Source organism: Scardinius erythrophthalmus (assembly GCF_964197995.2).
Source record: "Scardinius erythrophthalmus genome assembly, chromosome: 6".
NCBI lineage: Eukaryota > Metazoa > Chordata > Actinopteri > Cypriniformes > Leuciscidae > Scardinius > Scardinius erythrophthalmus.
Genome location: NC_138226.1, coordinates 18,260,053 through 18,282,450, shown reverse-complemented (window position 1 = coordinate 18,282,450; position 22,398 = coordinate 18,260,053). Strand labels below are relative to the sequence as shown.

General features: G+C 36.8%; 2 protein-coding genes across 2 annotated transcripts; both read right to left on the bottom strand.

The window, feature by feature from the left end:
- Positions 1 to 112: 112 nt before the first annotated feature.
- On the bottom strand, positions 113 to 8,355 carry rmp64 (ribonuclease MRP subunit p64). Its single transcript, XM_081367354.1, has 14 exons — positions 8,148 to 8,355; positions 7,734 to 7,970; positions 7,538 to 7,589; positions 7,093 to 7,301; positions 6,484 to 6,641; positions 4,582 to 4,715; positions 3,892 to 4,046; positions 3,698 to 3,786; positions 3,204 to 3,332; positions 3,023 to 3,100; positions 1,852 to 2,219; positions 1,680 to 1,744; positions 769 to 1,001; positions 113 to 664 (listed from the first exon to the last, which is right to left on the bottom strand). The coding sequence occupies exons 1-14, from the start codon at positions 8,160 to 8,162 to the stop codon at positions 280 to 282; spliced, it is 2,307 nt and encodes a 768-aa protein (XP_081223480.1). The 5' UTR covers positions 8,163 to 8,355; the 3' UTR covers positions 113 to 279.
- Positions 8,356 to 9,061: 706 nt separating this feature from the next.
- poglut2 (protein O-glucosyltransferase 2) lies at positions 9,062 to 20,946 on the bottom strand. The gene is made up of 10 exons (XM_081368081.1): positions 20,533 to 20,946; positions 17,287 to 17,492; positions 17,012 to 17,217; positions 16,797 to 16,874; positions 16,220 to 16,392; positions 15,589 to 15,826; positions 15,276 to 15,485; positions 13,116 to 13,205; positions 10,850 to 10,954; positions 9,062 to 9,235 (listed from the first exon to the last, which is right to left on the bottom strand). Exons 1-10 carry the CDS (start codon positions 20,715 to 20,717, stop codon positions 9,218 to 9,220), a joined length of 1,509 nt encoding a protein of 502 aa, XP_081224207.1. The 5' UTR covers positions 20,718 to 20,946; the 3' UTR covers positions 9,062 to 9,217.
- Positions 20,947 to 22,398: the final 1,452 nt, after the last annotated feature.

The window sequence follows — 22,398 nt, the reverse complement described above, 5'->3', positions numbered from 1 at the left end:
TTGACAAGATCAGATCACAAACTTCCTTGCAGGTTTATTTTCTCACTTTGCTTCTCTGGATTTCCACATTCCATGCAATAGATTCAAAAGGAAAGAACATTTGTCAAACAATCTCTGTAGAAAATTTTTATTGTGCAGAAAAAAATTACAGAAAATCACATACAGTATAGGAAGCAATTTTTTTTCAACCTTTTTTTTTCACAGTGATCAGAGGTTAGTTTTTGTGCCTAGGTTTTAAAAATAAAACCCTTCATGCATTCAACCAACATTATGAACAACTTAAAATCCAAAGAATTCAAAAATATCATCAATATCATTCTTTGGCATATTTGGTTTCCGCAAGACAGTCTGAGAGTCAATTTTGTCTGACTTGGCTCCAGGTGCCATATTGTTTCTTGACACTTCTTTTTTTGAGAATTGTTGTGGTTGGCTGCAGTTCCTCACTTGTTTCAATGACACAGACAAGTTTTGAACTGTTCTAGAGCACATCCTGGTAAATGCAGATCTAGATCTAATAGTTCTGTTGTGTGCCATGAAGGTTCTGAGGTGCCATCGAGTTCTCCAAAGTGCAGTGAAGGAACAGGAACGTTTTGGTGGGAGAGTCTTTGGAAGAATCAGTGCCTTGTGAAATTCTAACTTAAACTTCTTCAAACTCTTCTCCACCCTGAAAAAAACAAAAAAAACAAACAAAAAAAAAAAAAAACGATTAGACACACCAGCTAAGAATGTCTCAGAAATACATATTTCTTTTAAAGTATTTTTATGTACCTGACACCTTCAGATTCCAGACTTTCCATCCTCAGACACTTCAGGTGCAAGAAGGCCAGGTGCTTACGCTCTCGATGAAACTTGCAGCTCCGGCACCAGTGCATCACTTCCTTCAGATGGGCAGCCATGTTTCTGAACGAGGACACCTTCTCCAGTGACTCCAAGAACTTCCCCTTCTGACAGACTGCAATTTGGCTTGAGAAGTCTGATTTGAACAGTGGATCCACAGACATCTTTGGGAATAATGCATCAATATTAAAGGGATGATTCGGAGTAAAATCAACCTAGGTTCCTTTGCACCATGACCTCAAACCAAACACCCCCCAGAAGCCTTTTTTCTCTTGGTTGAACATTTTTAAAGTTAGAGCTTATTTAGAGATATCAGCCGAATGGCTTAGTGCAGGCGCTAACGGATCCAAGGATGTATCTTGTAAATTACCCCACTAATAATCCCCAGAATGGTACCAAACTTCTACAGTAGTACAAACAGGTTCTGTACTCATAAAACGCGGCATTGGAAAGTTTTAAGTAAATCAGGAGTTTATTTAAATAACACTTGCCTGACGGCTCATTCTACTGCTAACCCGGACGTCGACGTCACTTCAGTGGTTTGGGAAAAGCACGTAAAAGTCCTGTCAGAAAGCGATGCATAAGGATGTAGTGTTATGCGAGGCATAACTTTAATAATGTTCAACCAAGGGAAAAAAAGCTTCTGGGGGAGGGGGAGGGGGAGGGGGAGGGGGGGGGTTTGGCTCGAGGTCATGGTGCAAAGGACCCTAGGTTGATTTTACTCCAAACCATCCCTTTAACCTATGACTGCATTTCTATGAATATGTCAGCATATTATTGTTCTCAAAACTATACTTCAGTTTGATCTGTCATATGGAAACATAAAAATCAAGATCAAATACCTGTTTGGTAGTTTTACAAGATTGTGGAAGCACAACCTTCATGTCCAGTCCATAGGGTGAGACATCTGAAGAATTACAACAAGCAAATATGATTACATAGTATATACATATACAGTAACATCAAAGTAGTATAAAATATGCAAAATCATCATTGGTAACAAAACCCAAAAACCTGGCTGTTGTTGTAAAACTGCAGCCCCCAGATCCAGACTAGAACCTTCATCAAGACCAGCAGAAAATATAGGCATCATCTCTCTCTCCTCTTCTCCATTATTCTCTTCTTGCCCTCTGTCCCCAAACAACCTGCAAAGGACTGATAATTTGGACTTTCTTGGCCCTTTTGGGACCTTTAAAAGATCTTTGGTGCCTTCTTCCATCAGTAGACCAGGGTGTGCGAGGCACAGGAACTCTTTCAGGTCCCCAGGCAGAGTGAAGTCGGTCAGGTAGGCCATGGGCTTGGACTGTGACACCTTCTGGAGGAGTTCAGTGGCTCTTTTGTACATGGGGACGAGGGCCCTCAGAATACCTCTGAAGAACACCCTAGAAAAAAAGTGATAAAATAAAAAAATAAAATAAAAAGCATTATACCATTACAGAATTATATTTGTTGGTCATTGTTCAGGAAAGGTTTAAAATATTCAGAACATTTTCTGAAACAATTCTTAACATTTTGGTTTTTCATTTCATGCTAGAAATACATGCTCACAAATACACCCAGTCACACACACACACACACACTATTGTTTTTGTAATACAGTTAGTTATAAAACCTAACCCTACTCACATCATAACCCTAAATGTGTGGTGACTTCAGCAAAATTTCTGCTAAATATATAGGTAAAAAATGTCCATTGTCTATTGTCAATAATGTAGCAATGCAAACATCTTACACAGAAGTCAATTTTAAATACTGAATATGTTATTTAAATGAGAGTATGACAAGCAGTTATGGAGATTTCAGGATTCCCCAATTCAAGGGGATTCAATAGAACAATAGAACTGAAAAAGCTGCCCGGAGGCATTGCAAATATGGCCGCCGAGTGAACAGACTCTCTTTCAAGGGACTTTGATCTATCTCACTTCTGGGTACATACACATTTGTCCATAAAACAAGGTAAAAAAGGTACAAAAAAGTAAAAATACAACATCAAATCAATTTCCTTGATTATGCTGAACACACTAAGGCACAATTATTCCAAATTTCAACAATCAAGTTTGCACAGAATATATGAAATGATGCTCCTTCCATAAAGTTTCCCCAATTTGGCATTTTCATACATCCAATATCATACATATGGGGATCCAACAGAGACATGGTCAATCATAACGGTACATAAACTCACCAGAGACGACTGAGCATGCTGAGCATCACCACATTCAGCACAATGAACTCGCGCAGCTGCAGGTGCTGTCGTGCCAGTCTAACTGGGGTGTGAAGGATCAGTCATTCACAGTTCTTTGATCATACTTTTTATATATTTTCAAAGCAAAGTAAATAGTTGTGAATGTGAACATTTAGGATACATGAAAGCCTGGGTGCACCGCTCCAGCGTTCGGGCTGAAAGACTCGAGGCTCCAAGTAGTTTGAGACAGAGCCACTCCAACATGGGCTGACTGGGAACATCACACTCGCCAACCTCTACTCCAGCATCCCTGCGCAGAAACCAACACGCATTCTCAAAACCATAAACGGACAAAAAGTATTTTCTTTGAAGACAGACTTTGCGATTGTGCCATATATACAAGAGAAACAAACACAAAATAAATGTAGGCCGGGACTTGATCTCATGTGAGTGACAGGTTGTCTCGCCCTTGTGCTGGTAAACACGTCATCAGAGATGTCCTTGCAAGAGGGTGGGGGAGTTATTTTGATAAGATTATGATAGCACATAAAGTTGAAAAAAAAATAATAATGATGTGTGCACTGATAAATCATTTATAATAAACACTGCAATATTCCATACAAAAATAAAAATGGTTCATTCTGATTTCATGGTGCTTTAGCCTACACACCTTACCTCTGAAATTTGTTTGGACACAGTTCCTGCAGATCTTCCACTGCTGCTTGTAACTTCATCTCTTTTAAGCGGTTTACACATTGTTCAACCTGCAGAGGTGCATATTTCATATAAATTAAAAACAGGGATTTTTTTACGGGCCTGGAATAATTATGCAATAACTTATGTAATACATTGAAGCACTGGGTTCCGACCTGTTTTAATGCTCGGAATGGCTTGTGTTGTCTGAAGCCGTTGTTCAAAACGTAAAGTAGTTCGTAGAGCACACGGATTTCTGTCTGCAGAACTTCACTACATAACAGGGTCAACACTGCCTCACAGTCAGCCAGCAGACTGTTAATCAAGATATCTAGACAGAGAAACATCATTTTATATACAATATATATATATATATAGAGAGAGAGAGAGTGGCATATTGCACATTTATTATACACGTTTACTTAAAAAGTTCATAGTTAATAGAGTTGTTATTTGGTGAAACATGTAGTGTCAGTTATATTGAGTACATTCACCAAACAACTTGCACATAATACACAATAAGCACGTGCAATTACTATACAACATGGGAACATTTAACCTATTGTAGTAATAATACAAGAATTACACATTACGCAGAAGACTACGCTAACACTAGTAAACAAGTCTTGTATTGGACAACGCGACCGTCTAATCTAATGAGTTCCAAAGTTACGAGTTAAATGCTTTATCACTGCCGACAAATTATATCACGTCACGGCGCACCGTTTCACATGAATCTAACGGATCCACGTGTTCAGGTCTGTCGCGGGAAAACACACTGTTCGCTTTATATTTCATTACATGCCGTGTATGTACTCTTCATAGTAAAGTGCAGTAAATATATGGGTTAAAATATTATTAGATACCCGTTGAACCAGTAAAAGGGATTCGAATTGAAGAAACAGCACTTGGAAAAAGAATATTAACTTTATTCCAGGGTTCCTGCGCCATCTTTACAGTTGACGGAAATTCGAGAAAGAACCAGCCAATCATAAGATTGCTCGTGCGATTACGTCATAGTTCTTAAAGGTACATACACAGCATTCGTACGCTAGAAAAAGCTGGTTTGTTAAGGGTATGACGAGTTTCTTTTGCACTTTAATTTTCCTGTGACTCACAAGGATTTTTCTCTTGTATGTTCTGCAAATAATTTCCCGTTGTAGAGATGTGTAGTCATCGGTTGACATGCCCATAATTAATCAAACTGATATAGTATGTGGTAAAATTTGTTTTGTACAGTCCAAAAACAATAACAAATCTATTATACCCTGTCGAATCTTTCCTTAGTAAGTTTCAGAAAGACATTTATGCGCAACTATTTTTGCACTTGGAAACAGTATCCCACATTTTCTGGCATCTATGTTTATTTAGGAAAAGTTAGGTCTACTCTTTAATTTTGATTTGCATTTTGAAAATGTAGTCTGTATGATAACAGTGTGAATAAGAAAGCTATTGTAATTAATCTGTTAATTTTATTAGCCAAATTTCACATTCATATGTGTAAGTTTTTTAACAAAAAATAAAAAACCTTTTCTCAGCAGTCCTTAAAGATTTTGAAAATGTGTTTTCTAGTACTATTAAGACTGTTTATCTGTGTACTGTCTTCAAAATCTTTGAATGATACAAAGGTCTAGTATCGTGTGTTTTTTTTTTGTCATGTCATTTTTCTTTTGTGTGTGTGTGTATTGTATTGTTTTGTTGTTTAAAGCATTAATAATAATAATAATAAAAATAATAAAAAGCATTTATATGCGAGACACACAACATAGAATTAGGGAATAATTCATCAATTATAAGAACATACTGTTTTTACAAAAGCTGTAAGAAAAAAAAAGAAAAAAAAAACAACAGACATCATTTTAGATCTTTTTCTACTTTTAATGTAATATTGAAATCAACCAAATTCACCTACCAAATACAACATTTTAAGAAAACAATACTTAAAATAACCTAATTACACTGTGCACACCTCTCAAATAATACCAGTTGGTGGTAATGGGGATTTGGTTGTGTTTCATAGGGGGAAAAACACTGTTAAATAAAAATAGCTGTTATTATTTATAATAAAACTTTACCCAAGCTTTCACTGTAATACTGCAATGTCTTCATATCCTATTATACTTTGAATTATCAAAGCGACATCATCCATTATTAACACATTTACTGTTGCTATTCCAGAATATAGGCCTATAAGTCCTGCATTGATTCAGTCTTCCACATATCACCGAGAGTGATTCGATTCATAAGATTGTGAATCGATTCCATTCTTGATTCAATATCGATTAATTTGACAAAAATTCAGTTAGGGCCTACATGTTTATTTTTCTCAAGGAAACAAACCTCTGCTGTAAACATACAGGGAAACCATTCAGCTGGTATTGTTATTAAAGGTTAACATTACCAACTCATTCATATACAATTAATTAATATAATATGTTTTTTTAATGATATAGGAGTAAAAATATATTAAATTTAATATAGTGCATAATATTTATCAAAACGCTCCTCTCTAGAGTTAATTTGTCTAGCAAAATAACATGCTATGGTCATAGAAAGGCTATGTTTCTGTAACAAACAAACAAAACTATATATATAAAATATTATGATCTTTATTATTCTTATATAAATGATCTGTAATGGAGTTAACATAATGAGGTACAGGGTAACATAATAAGGGTTAGGTTAAGGCTCAGCATCTTTTTTCATCCAACAGTATAATAAGTATATACCGGTAAGTATAATATTTATTTACTTATAAATGCACACTTCATTTGTGTTGTAGTACCCATGCAATAATCTGTGGATTGACTTCCTCCAGTACTGATTCTTGTGTTCTGCCACGTACTTTGAGTCCATGGTTAGCATCCTTGACCCAGTGAACAGCAGAAGGGGTTTTCATAACGTGTCTACTACTTTCTAGAAGTCTCTGAAAAGAGAGCAAAGGATAAGCTTTGTATTTCATTAAAGAAATATAAATACGAAAGAATGTGATAGATTAGGTATAATCAAGGTTAAAAACTTTAACAAGTTAAAGGGCTAGTTTACTCAAAAATAAAAATTCCGTCATTTATTCACCCTCGTATTTCAAACCTGTATGACATTCTTTCTTCCGTGAAACACAAAGATATTTTGAAGAATGCTGAAAACCAAAAGGTATTACTGACCATTGACTTTCATTGTGTGAACAAAAAAAACACATTTCTCAAGCTTTCTTTTGTGCTCTATAGAAAAAGGTCCTACAGGTTTGGAACAAAAGTGAGGGTGAGAAAATTATGAAAGATTTCTTATTTTTAGGTGAACTATTCCTTTTAAAGGTTCAACAGGAAGAACTTTAATTTAAGCCCCAGATCAATGGAAAGCTTCTCATCTGTGTTCACCTTTTCACACATGTTATCTGTAGTGCCGGAAACAAACAGCACAGAAGTTTTCGACAGTGCAAGCAAGCCTCTGCTACGCTCAACATATGTTAGTGGTTTTCCTGGTAGATGCAGTGGGAATGACAAACACAGAACCCCCTGGACTGCAGCCTTCTGTCCCTGCATATGTTCACACACAGCAACAGCTGTACGAGCACCCATAGAGCGCCCTGGAAACAAACAGACAAAGAGAATTTATTAGACATAAGCAAATGTATTTCCGAGAAGTAAAGCCTCTAAAAACCAAAATGGAATCTGCAAATTTTTCAGTTCCTCCTTCACAAATAGAACACTTTTGCTTATTCAAACAAACAAATTAATCTCTCACAGAAAAGCTGCTATACGTTCTCAGGCTTGTCAAAAATACCCTTAGAGAGTGTTTGAGGAAAAAAAGAGTGAGTCCTACCTCCCAAGAAAATTCTGTTTGGTGCAAATCTCTCATGGCTCTTCAAGTAATTCTGGTAGATAGCACAATTGCAAGTATTATTTATGTAATATACATTTGTATCGTTTTGTTTTATTATTAAAAACAACACAGTAATAAAATGCGGTTGCAATATAAACATTTCATGTGCACATAATATTGAAAAATAAGTTCTTACCACAACGGTGAGATAAGCTCTGAATCTGTACGTGAAGTTCACGGCCCTGCAGGTGAACCGCAGGCACAGAACTCCTGAACGCGCGAGAGCGTGCGCGAGGCTCTCCAGCTGTCTAGCGTGCATGTCTCCGCCCGCGCCGTGAGTCAACACCACAGCGGTGCATTCAGCGCTGAGGTCAGCAGGGACCGTGAACGCGCACTCCAGCTCTTTCTGCTCGAACGGGATGCTCACACTCTCCTGTAATATTCCGCGATTAAAATTTCTCAAAAAGTGTCAAAAACGAAGCTCTCATAAATACATTCTTCGTAAAGCTTGGCATTACAAAATGCAACAAAACACTGTGAAGCACTCATTTTCCCATTTGTTTAATGCAAAGTGTTCCTAAGTAGGATGCTTTTTTTATAGAGAAAATACCTCTGAAAACTCCATTTAGGGATTGATGGTTGCGTCAAAGAGTATAGAGGTTCAATGTGAGTTCTTGCGTGGTTGAAGGAACGGGCTCGGGACTCCAAAATCCCCGGGAAAAATGTTCTCGCTCACACGTGGACGGGGCAGACATGCGGATCAAATGAATCACGTTGTTAACAGCGCCACCTAAAGTAAAGGAGCAAGCATTCGCCTCAGGAATTCGGACACCTGGAGCACACTTAAAAAGTATGAATATCATCGTTTTATTATTTTAAGGAAACACTTCACAAACAAATCCTTTCAAAAAAGGAAGTTTGTTTGATTCTTAATGTTAGATAGGAAATTAAGTCCAGGGTGTTTTGTCACATTTTTACTCAAACATTTCTCAAGATAGGTTTTAAGGGTTAGTTCACCCAAAAATGAAAATTATGTCATTAATGACTCAATGGACAGTATGCCGTCCATTGACTTTCAATGGAGGAACAGAAGCTCTCGGACTAAATCTAAAATATCTTAAACTGTGTTCCGAAGATGAACGGAGGTCTTACGGGCTTGGAACGACATGAGGGTGAGTCATTAATGACATAATTTTCATTTTTGGGTGAACTAACCCTTTAAGTCAGTTTCTATATAGGCATACACCTTAGACATAGTCTTGTCTAAAAAAAAAAAAAAAAAAAAAAAAACCTTTCTTATTTATTCTAATTATTCTGTTATAATTAAATTTTCTGAATAAATAACAGGATTGTTCTAGTCCAAACTTGGTGGAACATATATCTCCATTGAGTATTCAGTATTGCATAATTATTTTATATTAAAGTTTACTCTGATTTTAAAGCAATAAGCAAGCCCTTCTATCAAACTTTCTAGACAAAAATGGTCCTAATATATAATTCATATAAACCAGACCAGCAAGAGTGTAGAAATAGAAAGATTTAATACAAAAAGAGAAACATTCAGTTAAGAAATTGCAGTCACAAGACACTTAATGCACCAAATATGTGGCCTTAGAAACATGTTCTGGTGCAAATCCATATACATTTGATGGCTACTGTTACATGATGAAACAGGAGGTCTCACAGCTCATCTCTGACCTACAGTATACAAAAACAAAAACAATTAGACATGTTTGATATGATCCAGGACTAATGCATTGCAGACTTAAAGAATTCATATAAACATTTTATCAGAGTAATTTGCTGATCAGTCCAAGTCATAACAGTGTATTGCCCTCATAAATCCAGTTTGTCTGCTTTATGAAATGACAATAAACCCATCAGATACTTAATTAAAGGGTTAGTTCACCCAAAAATGAAAATTCTGTCAGTTTCATTTTTGGGTGAACTAACCCTTTAACTCTACTGGTACATCATTATACCATTTGGTGGTAAACTGTTCCTACCTTACAACTTTTATAGTCCCTGTTGTTTTTTAACAATAAATATTTTATTTTATAGTGCAGAAAATTCAAAGATTAACAGTATTATGTAACTATATAAATAGTATAAAACAGAATAAACTGAAACTTTGTTAAAAAATGCAAAAGTGCTTAATTTGAATACATTTTACTGCATGTCTTGATGCCCAATTCCGATTTGCTGACTATATCCGATTTTTTTGACGACCACCTTACAACTTTTAAAAGTGACCCATATCCGATATCTGTATTTAAACAACACTTAGTGAAACAACCAAGGTAGACATAAGGGATGTTCATTTCGTTTTTTTTTTCTTTTCTTAAACGGCATCCGTTAACCGATCATTAACCGGTAACTGGCAAGATGTTAAATTAGAATTAAATTAAATTACAATGGATAAGTGTGAATCTGTGATCCATTAAAAATAACAAAATTTGTTGTCCAGGGGTTTAGTTTAACATGCGCAAATAGCAGCATAAACACAAATTCGATTATGTTTTATGTTGATAATGGAATGCGAGTGAAGTACAAAGCCCATCATTTACACAATAAATAATAGTTTAGCATCCAAATACACAGTGAATATGGAAACATTTGGATTTGTGCCGAATGAGGTAGGCTACATCAGCCCAATGCCGGTTTCTGTTTTAGTTTAGCCTTTTAGTTTGTTTTGGCTTGACGTTTATATAGCTAGCCTACATTTATTTTTCATTCTTGTTCTGTTCTGAATATCCGTTGAATTTAAAAGATGTTGTTGTGGAGTGAGGGAAACTAAAATAGTCTAGTGTTTATGATTTCAATTTATTTACCTGTATAGGCTACATTATTTCTGAATGTAATAGCCGAATAAAATGCGACTTGTACGCAACTTGAGTTGACGTCATTCGCCACCGTGGCTTTTTCTATATTATACGACTCACATTGACAGGGGAATATCCGATCTGTCCGCTTACATGGCAGGCGAAAATCCATGTATTTGATTCATATCAGATTTATTTCACCAAATGAATGAGGCCTGAAACCGATCTGAGAATATCGGAATCCATGTGTTTTTTTCCTGCTTACACATTCGACGGTCATATCCGATCTGTGCCACATGAGAGGAAAAAAATCGGAATTGGGTCACTTGAACCATGTAATGTAAATGCGGCCAATGGATTTTATTTTGATGGATACCTAAGAATAGACTATTGTGCAATGATGACTTTAGTATCAATGATGACTTTAGTACACATTTTGGTGATTTCTTTTGTATCTTTGGTGATTTCTTGATTTCTTTAGTGAACAGACCTGTTTTCTTGCGCAGTAACATGGGAAAAGTTCATCCTTTGGCTGCTCCACCAGCTCCATGCCATCTCTAACCTTGGGCTCAGTGACCTGCAGTTCAGCGTACTTCTAAAAACAAAAACACAGAGCTAGATGAGTGCAGAATGTTCATTTGGTGTACACAATTTCAGCAGTAAAAATATATCATTTATTTCTCAATATCCAAGTTTAGCTACACAATTTGTGATTAATCCACCCAGTCACACACCCTTTTTCATTGTCCCGGTGAAGCACTATTATTTTTATTTTTACTTTAAAATTTTAATTAACTGCAACATCATCACACTAAACAAGCATCTTTATCTGCAGTACGAATCACATAAAATTCAAGTAGCCGCTGTGGTCTTGACCTCCAACACTTCCACACCTCAAACGCACACAGGTTTATTGCTGAGAAGTGCTTTGAGGCCAGAACGTGCGTTTAAAGATTAATGTTTGGGCCCATGGTTATGGAAAGCCATAAAGTGCTGAGGTTCATGACCTCAGGGATACTTGTGCTCAATGACTACTGTGAGCACTCAGGAAACTTGGCACCAGCTAAAAATAATTCCTTAAAAAAAAATCTGATGGAAAAAAAAGGAAATTATTATATTTAGTGAGGTGAATGCCTTTATAGATATTTAGCTCTCAGTGTTAAAAAGGTCAAATAATAATACATTTTATTTGTAATGCGACTTTCTCAAAGTGTACATGTCAACATGTACAGAAAAAATAAATCAAACAATACATAATACACATCAAAAATACATATGCATTAAATTAAATATATGCACAACAAAATGACTGTTAAAAATAAATGATTAGATATAAATCATACATATTTAAAAATCTTAATGTCTTAATTATTAAAATATCAATGCTGTTATTATTATCATTATTAATTGTGTCCTTTGTTTTGAGAATGTTGATATACAGAGTAAAGAAACAAAACCACCAATTAGTGATTAATGATTTAAAATAAGACTTTGTTTTAGAATAAATGTTGTTTTTGTGGTTAATTTACTAGATATCAAGTTTCAGAACAATTCACAATTAGGAAATAATGGGGAAAATATATCCAACACTGAATATGTATAAAGTAAATACCCACAGCAGACCTAGAAAGACTGAATCTTACAGAAACACGCTCATGAGTCTTTTATTATATGATAAAGTAAAGTGCTTCTAGTCATATTACCATAGTCTTATCAACACATACAGTAAAATTACCGCTTAATGTGTGTGCCGTGCAGATGGCAAGACGTGCACTATCTGACCTTTGGCTTTCGAGTCCTTGAGAACATAAAACTTGGAAGAAGATTGAAGATCAAGAGAGGATAAGATATACACACTGATAAGTTCATAAAATCTAAATAATGTGAGCAGAAAAAGAGGAGTTAAAAACCAAATTTACAACTTTTCAAGACCTGAAGAAATGAAAATACTGTACGCACATAAAGAACAAACTTACCCATTCTCAAAATACATTGTATTATATGTAATATGTAAACAGAACTCTGGATGGCTGTTTGAAACATTTAAGTAGCCTACTGTTAAGGAACAGAAGTAGTGCAGATACTTTGTTTACGGGGTTAGAGGGTAACAGCTGCATCTCTGCTGTTTCTTAAGCGCCTTCTACTGTCAGAGACTGAATGTACATTTTCATTCAGTGCGTCTCCTTCGCTCGTTCATAATTCTCATCCATGTTGGGCTTGCTTACATCAGAGTGCGGATGCACACGCAATGTTGTAAATTTTAACCAGCTGATGGAAAAGTATTCTTAAAATCTAAATAATAGAAATTCACCTTCATTCCCAAAGTACCTAATTTAAAAGCCTTTCGGCATAAATTGCTTGGCCTCGTTGCTGTCATTAGTTGTTGGCAACCATCTCTGAAACGGGTCATCTTCGAGATATTGAGAGTTAAATTAGCACTTCTGGGAGTTAAATTAGCCCTAATTTTGCTTGAATTTGCCCGCTCTCTTCTCTCAAGCGACTAACCCTCCCTTACTCATCTCTGGTGAAGCGTGCACTGCGATGTACTATGAAAAAAATACACAGTAAAGTTTCTTAAAATTTAATGCCTAGCAGAAAAATACATAATTAAGGCTTTTTGATGCCCCGTGGAAACCCTGCATACAACCATGAATCTGTAGTGTCAGCGAAACAACGACCTTTACGCTCTTGGTGTAGTCATTGCCACAACAGATACACCAGAGCACTGAACTGAAGAAAGAAAAAATATATATTACCTGGAAGAGTTTGAAGTAGTAACAGAATATACTGTCACCCATTAGATGGGTTCGTGCAAACTGCTGACCTGCCAGGGCAATTTTCTTCGCCTATAAGATTAAAACAAAAAACAAAAAAAAGGTTACAGGATTGTTTGTTCAGTTAACAATTGCTTCAATCAAGGGTTGACTCCAAACCCTTTCGCCCGAATCTCACACTACTGAACAGCAACATAACAAGGCTGCATGTAAACCTTCTGCTTTGAAAACAAGAATAACTTCAACATCTGTAATTCAAACAGTTCTGTATGTATGTGTCCATATATAATATATATATGTATGTGTATGTATATATATATATATATATATATATATGTGTGTGTGTGTGTAATATATACTATACTATAAATCTTATTCATCCATTGTATTACATGAACTATATAATGCATATTATTAATTAAACTATTGAAAACTAGTGTCTTATATTCTTCATGCTATTTTTATAAAAGCAATATGTGACTCAAGGCCATGCCTTTTTTACCATGGTCAAGAGGGGTTTAGGTTCTCTGCTGTGTCTCATACCTAAAAACAAGGTAAAATAACTGCAATGCATGACCTTGATTCGAGATTTTTCAACATTTACTTAAAATATTAATAATCCCAATATGGTAATACCAGCTAAAAAAAATTCTGTGCTTCAAAAATGTTTAATTCACATTATTTTGTGTTCAAATGAGGTGTTTGTGTGTGTAGGCCTGTCACGATAACAAATTTTGCTGGACGATAAATTGTCCAAGAAATTATCGCGATAAACGATAATATTGTCGTTCTGAGACCATTTTCATTTAATATAATTATAATGGCATAATAATGCAGGTACACCTTTTCAACGATTTATAAACTTTTATTTCTAAAGAATATTAAACATTGAAAACGGAAAACATTTTAAATATCCAAAAAAATGAACAAAACAACCAAAAACAATGAAAGCAATGGACTCTTAAGCGGGTCGCACACCGGACGCGCAGCTCAGCGCCGCGCCACGTCTAGGACAACTGTCACCTGAAAATCCGATAACATCAGCAATTTTCTGATTTCTGTAAATAAATATAAAACTAAATGTAGCCTATTGCAGCACAGGATTAAGTCCATATATACATTAAGTACGATTTGAGACACATAAATGTAAATTTTATATAAAACTATGTAAATGGCGCTCTGTGGCGCGGCAGGATTTTGAACACGGTCCTGAGCCGTTGTTGGGCGCCGCAGACAGACGCCGAAAGGCGCCGCCGGTGTGTGTACTCTCATAGAGAATAATGTGTTCGAATTTAAAAGACGTGCCGCTGCGCGTCCGGTGTGCGACACGCTTTAGTGTCTGTTAACAAAATAAATGTCTGTTAATAAATAAAATGGATGTAAACAAAATTGCACTTCAAAAAATATTAAACATTAGGCTTTAGACATTAGGCTTAAATAGTGATACATTACATAACAGGCAAAACTGACAGTTAGGACCTTTGTAAACAAATAAAAAAAAGCATCAACAAGCCATATCACACAATTTTGCACTGTTACTCCTGTTACTTTGTCCTCCTGTTACTTTGTCAAGTGATTGTGTACTGTCGGGAAGACGGAGACGCACTTTATTGCGTGTATGCTACGCACTGAAAATACTTGGTTAGGATTAGGGGTGAGGAGTGCGTGCGTATTACACGCCATAAAGAGCGTATCATATGCATGCAAAAACTATTTTTGGCGTATAAATGGCACGAGAAATAACATTCGTGGTATAGATACGCATTTTCATGTGATCGGGCTCGCTGTCGCAACTCACAACTAGCGTCTTCTCTCTCTCCCGGCAGTAGCCGCAAACAGTCCCGCCGGCGCTTTCCCACACAAAGACCATGTGACTGACAAGCGCCGCGGCGCCGCCTCCCCACACAAAGACCATGCAACTGACAACAAAGAGGGTTCACTCCTCCTATACGCTAAAGAACCAAGCGAGAGTGGTCATCCAGTCTCTTTGGTAGAGAGACAGAGAGACGAGGAAAACAAACAAGCATGCAAATGGAATTATCGCAGCCGGAAAAATTATCGAGCTCATTTTTTTTTATCGTGCGATTAATCGAATTATCGACTATCGCGACAGGCCTATGTGTGTGAATGGGGATGATGTACCTCCTCATCGTGGTCTCTAGCCCACTGGATCTTCTCCACTAGGTCACTGAGGTCAGCTTTAAAGGGGATGTAGTGCACCCACGGCTGGAGTTGCTTGTAAAAGTGCTCATAATAGATGGAGTCGTGTTTTAACAACACACTGTCACCTGCAAGCAGATAAGGTAATCTGTATGCTGCGACCGTCCCGTCCACATTTATCTGGTACTTATACTGTTAAGAGAAACATACACGTCACCTCAGTTAAAAAATAACACTATATGAAACATAAAAAAACCTATGCTCTGTGTATTGAAGTTATGTGCAATTCACGCACCTTAAAGAAGTCGAAAAAGGACACATGTTTGACGAGGGGCCCATAAAGGCTCTCATCATGTTTGAAAAAGAAGAAGTTGGTTAAGGCGGCATCGAGGATGGCAGGGTTCGCTCGTGCCAGTTTAACCAGTTCAAGACGCTCTTTCCTGCTGTCTCGCCCTCTCCAGAATGCTTTGCTCATCTTCTTCTCCCACGCTGGACCTGTGTGTCCCTGGACAGACATCATGTCCAGGCTCACTCTGCCACAAAACAAAATGATCAAAGAACAAATATTTTATTTCCTAATGTCATGTAATGATTCAATGATTTTACTATACATAATACTGAACTTTTCTATTATTTTTTCCCCTCATCACATTTTTTGTTGTAAAATTTGTGTAAAGGTTAGAATAAATATTGCATCTTGTTTTCATAAACAGACACAAAATTACTTAACACATCAAATTAATTTACATCTTATAAAATAATTCACTCATTATCCACATCTGAGACCAATAGTGAAAATACTACCTTACTGCATTTTTCTCATTTTTTCTATGTTAAACATTTTCCTAAAAGTCTTTGTACTCCATAAAAAGTTTTATGTCGTTCCATAAAAAGTTAAAAAAGATTTACAATTCAGTTTTCTTTACCTGCCCATAGTCTCCAATACAGACTCGGTGAGGTCATAAGTTGGCATGACGATGTCTTGTGTGTCATTGGAGCCGCACCATGAAAAGATTGGGCTGGGCATCTCAGAGGCCCGTCTCTTTTCCAGGGGCCAGTCCCCCAAATTCACAAAAAACTCAATATCTGGAAGCTTGACCTGGTCACACAAAAAAGCATTAAATTCATGCTTTGGTAACATTATAAATGTCTTTACTGTCACTTTTAATCAGTTGAATGTGTCCATGCTGAATAAAAGTATTAACTTCTTTTTAAAAAAATGTGTATATGTACCCCAAAACCTTTGAATGGTACAGTAGGTAGTGTATGAAAATGTAAGTACTGAATACTACATAAAAGTCTTTTTCTTTGAAAATATGTGCACAAATAAAAAAGAATTGTGCATGCCTCCCACCGCTCTATGTTACAGTGCCATCTAATGGTTCTGAAGGTAAATGACTGAGAACATACTACATGACGTGTTTATAAATAACATTATTATTACTTCACATAATTTATATGCATACATTTTTTTTAGTTGCAGTAAACTGAGCTAATACTCACTTTACGCGTAAAGGACAGAAGGAAGGCATCCATGAAGATCCTGAATCCAACATGTTCTCCATGTGTTTTTATATAAACCTACAGTAAAAAATCATACAAAGGCACATGACATTATGAGACATATTTCAAACTTTGGCGTCTACTTGCTTCTTTATGTAGTTATAGGCTACAGAAAGATTGTAATGAGCACAATGAATGTGTATATGTGTGTGTACCTGGTTGTTTTTGATGGTGTAGTGGCACAGGCTATGTCTCTTCCCGAAGCGCTGAAGGATCTCATGGGCATTTCGATCTGGATCCACACTGGGAAAGATGGATAAATCACTCTCTATCTGAGAGAATGAGGCCGAACAGTGCATGTTCTTCTCCCATAATGCACCACTGGGCTCTGGGCAGTCACATGATTCGTGATACACTGCACCTGGGTAGTGAGAAATAGGTTAGACATGGTTCATCTCTGTATCATGAAAGTAGACTTGGTTCTTCTCACCTCTAAGCACATAAGGTGATTTCCCCACCAGCTTGCCTTTCAACAGAATGTGAATGTGCAGATCTGTGTAACTGGCGTACATGCGGTACCGAACTAAAAAGGATCCGTCGTTCCGGTCTAAAATCTGGATCCAGATTCTGGCATAAGGGTCTGTTGGAGATGTAATTGTCACTTCGAATGTTTTCTCTCCAGGAGAAGTCGTGAAACTAAAGATAAGGACATTCAAAATGTCAAAGACAATATTATTTGAGCCATGATAGAATTAAACTGATGCCTTAAAATTAATTCTTAAACAAAATGCTTTCACCACCCTGGGCGAAAATCAAAGAAAGACCTGTCCTGGGAATTCACCAGGCATTTGCTGTTTCATTTATCACTGAACACAGTCTCTGCTACAATGCAGTCAAGAGACAAACGTACAGTCATAAAAGACTGACTTAGACTAATCAATCACTACTGATTTGTCCTTTAGCGGATTTAGTCAAGCACTTACAACACACAATTGCCCTAGATTAAATAAGGGCTCTACAATGGTTCTTCGTATCACTTTAGGATCAGCAGATAAGCCTATTTTTATGCTATATATATAGTACTTTTTAGTAGATGCTTCATTATAGGTTCTTTAGACCTGTGTATTAGTCTCTGGCTTCTTCAAGTACCAAGATGACAACAGAATAAGATGATCTAGGTGAAACTCTGAAGGTTCTACTTCTGTATGATATAATTTTTGGTTCTAGTTGGAACTGAACATATGTGAGCTTTTTTTTTTAGACTAGTGGATAGAACACATTCAAAAGTGAAGTGTTTATTTTATAACACTTCACGTATTTGTGTCTGTACAGTACACATCTTTAAAGACTGTTTTCTCATGCACTGAGTCAGAAATGGTCACTTCAGTAGCATTTACACTGCTGGTCAGAATTATTTGCCCCCTTGGTAAATATGATCAAAGATGGCTGTAAAAAAATAAATCTGCATTGTTAATCCTTTTGATATTTGATTAAATAAATTAGCAAAAATCTAACCTTTCATTGAAGTAAAAGAATTGAAAGTGGGGGGAAAATCACATTATGAAATAAAAGTTTTTCTCCAAAACACATTAGAAACAATTATTTTTCCCCTTTTATTAAATACTTTTTGCAACCTCCTTTTTCCAAGATGACAGCTCTGTGACAAGACAGTGATCTTCTCTTATAACGCCTGTGAGTTTGGAGAACACCTGACGAGATCAGAGACCATTCCTCCATACAGAATCTCTCCAGATCCTTCAGATTCCCAGATCCATGTTGGCGCTTCTTCTCTTCAGTTCAGCCCACTCATTTTCTGTAGGGTTCAGGTCTGGGGATTGGGATGGCCATTGCAGATGCTTGGTTTTGTGCTCAGTGATCCATTTTTGTTTTGATTTTGATGTTTTTTTTTTGGATTACTGTCCTGTTGGAAGATCCAAACATGGCCCATTATAAGATTTCTAGCACATGCTGTCAGGTTTTGATTTTTTATCTGTTGGTATTTGATCGACTCCATGATGCCATGTATCTGAACGAGATGTCCAGGACCTCTGGCAGAAAATTAGCAGAGTATTCAATTTTACACATGTGATACTTTTTTATCCCTGTGTGCACCAAACCCATCTTAAGTGTTTGCTGCCAAAAAAGCTAATTATTTTGTTTCATCTGACCATAGAACCCGTCCCGTTTGAAGTTCCAGTAGTGTCAGTTACTTTTCAAACTTTCTATGGACAGATGAAAAAAAGGAACTTGGCAGCAAACGCTTAATATGGGTTTGGTTCATACAGGGATAAAAAAGTCCCCCATGTGTAAAATGAACTACTCTTCTGCATCTTTACTGCTGTGGGCCTAATTTTCTGCCAGAGGTCCTGGACATCTCGTTCAGATCATAGACTGTAAAAAAAAAGATGGACGACGCCCCTTCGCTCTCTTCCATTGATGAGAACTGAAGCCGCCAGTGTCCCGATATGGCGCTGACATATTGGAACTTGAGTCTGCGCAGTAGCGATCTCGGGACCAGACCTGCGCAGTAGTGAGCAGGAAGTAAAGCCGCGAAATCAACGCTCCGCCCTCACTCTCGTCGGGAGAGTGCATTCTGCACACTTTTTTGAAAATTGATTTCAGTACGACAAGAGGCTTGTTAAAATAAAGTCCTCCGAAGATCCTGAAAAAAATGTCCGTTGGTGCTTCAGTGACTACTTCGCTCAGAGAACCTGTCAATCACAGCTGTCAATCATGACGTTACACCACCGCATCACGTAACTAACTAAAAACCAACTTATTTTTGAAACGGACACTTGAACTTACATCAGCGTGATAAAAACGACAGCAAATTAAAGAAACCATCTTTGGAAAAAAGATATTTGAAGTGTATTTAATTGTTTAGTTGGTCTCACGTCCCGTTGAATAACACAGGGAGGCGGGGCTTATGACCTATACTAGGACCAGTCAATGTGGGGCGATCCAGAAGTTTTGGCTTCACTTTTCAGGGCTTGTGCGGCACGCTTGGTTCAGATACAGTACAAGGCATCATGGATTCGATCAAATACCAACAGATAAAAAATCAAAACATGACAGCATGTGCTAGAAATCTTATAACGGGCCATGTTTGGATATTCCAACAAGACAATGATCCAAAAACAAACATCAAAATCATAAATGTTGCAAAAAGTATTTAATAAAAGGGGGCAACTAATTGTTCCTAATGTGTTTTGGAGAAAAACATTTATTTCATAATGTGAGTTTCCCCCCACTTTCAATTATTTTACTTCAATAAAAGGTTAGATTTTTGCATTTAAAAAAAAAAAAAAGTTTATATAACATGTTATTTCCTAAAAACAATTATTTACTTAAAATTTATTTTTCTGGCTATCAAAAATCCATTCAGTTAAACTCTTTAGCTCCAATATCAACTAAATGAAATCTTGAACATGGCCTTATCCATGTTCAAATATCTGTTCAGGAAATGCAAAATCCATACATATTTAATTAGACAACCTCCTCTCAATCTCATTTCAGAAAACTTGTAAAACGTCGTAAATGTCCTGTGACCAGCTTGGTAAGTGTGGTGGTGATATTCACATATTCCTTCTATTCACATGTGTCTTTCCTTGCATAAAAATGGACGTGAAGTTAAGTCTCGAAGGGTTTTGAACTTAAAACTTTAATTTTACTGTAGTCAGATATTAAACACTAAGCCATACCGCCCCATTATGGTCTTTCTGCAGGACTTACTCACTTTCGTCCGGTGGTGTCTACTGTCTGTATGAAGAAGAACCGAGCAGGAAGGACAATGTTTGTCTCCAGTCCAGGACCCCAGATCAAAGTTTTGCTCGCGCTGGGCGTCGCTGCTGCCGTTGATCTCCCCGTCATGAAAACGATGCAAGGCATCAAGAGCAGCAAAAGTTTTCTCAACATGTTCATGGAGCGTGAGAGCACTTTCAGTAGTGGATGCTTTGTGGATGTTAATGCATCACCTCATCAGAATGACAACCCTCTTAAGAGCTCATACTAAAACACTGCTTAAAAACACTAATGATACATTTTACCTCATACTCACATTCACCGAAATACCAGCGGTTCGATGTGCATTGTGCAAACTAACCCACAGATAGCCTAGTCGTGAGAAAATCTCTGTAACAGTCAGACCCAATGCGCTCATGTGATTGGTCGTTCGCACCTTGCGTACGCCAATGACGCAACTAACTGGAAGCTGATTGGCTGTGTAATAGGAAGAGGAAAGACGTTTGCGCTATTCATCTTTTGTAGGCTACACAGCGGATCCGTCAATCACAAATTATGATCTTATAACACGTACAAAAATGAACACGGTATTGTTACTACAGCAAACCTGTGGTAAATTAGTATTATCCATCACAGTCATAAAAATTAATTTTATTGAAGAGATTCCATCAACAATGACTTGTCACTCACTGCAATGGTAGATCTACCACCATGGTAAACAGGGCTCGCAAAATTTCAAAATCGCTGGTAGCCCTTCGGGCAGGCACTCTTCAGATTTTGGTAGCCCGAAATGAATTTGACTAGCCCAGATAAAAAGTCAATTTTATTAATCTAGAATATTGGTTAGGAGTCAAAACAATGAATCAAAAACTTTTTCAAAACACAAAATATCAACAAATATGCATCTGGTTCTAACTGAACTGAAAGGTGTGTGGCCAGTATGGAACATGAATCAGTCTGTGTCTGTGGCTCAGCCCCCAATGAGGGTATGATAAAATAAAAAAGTAACACTTTAGTTTAGGGTCTAATGCTCACTATTAAGTTTCATTAACATGCAGATGGCAGGGTTTTATCATCACGGAGGTCCCGAATGTGAGGTAGGCTAGTGAGGGGGGTTAAGGGGCACCCCCGAGAAAATGTTGATTTCTCTGATCTACATATGTGCATTTTAAGATGTTTTGAGGGCCAAAAAAATTGGATAACAATAGCTTTAAATCCATGTAAGAGGGCAGCTGATTATTTTTCTCTCCTCATCAGCATCACACTCCTATTCTCTTTGTTTTTCTCTTGCTCTGTCTCTTCCCCTCCTAAAGCTGAGCTTTGACTGATATAGGTATATATTAGGTATATACTGATATATTTTCATTTTTGTCTGTCAGTGAAGTAAACTTAGGGTCAACTGATAGGTTGATTTATGAATCATTTTCTCAGACGCATTAATTTACTGAAAGCTACTAGGAAAGCTAGGAAGCCTAACTAAGTTTATTAAATTCATTCACAGTATGTACACATTCATTATTGATCTTATTCCTAATAAAGGGCTTTATAATCAAATAGGTCCTACATTTAAGGTTATTAGGGGGTTCAAATTTTTTATTTCTCTGATATGTCCATTTCAAGACGTTTGAAGGCCAAAAAAGGATAAGAAATAGCTTTAAAACAATGTCAGTGGGCAGTAGATTGTCAATACCTGCTCTCACTTCTTATCCATCACTCTTTATTTTTCTCTCAGTCTCCTCATCTTGCCCTGTCTCTTCCCCTCCTAAAGCTGAAGTTTTTTAATTTACTGAAGGCTACAAATTGCATATTAATTCTCAACATGTACACATTCAGTATTAATCTTGTGCCTAACATGAAAACG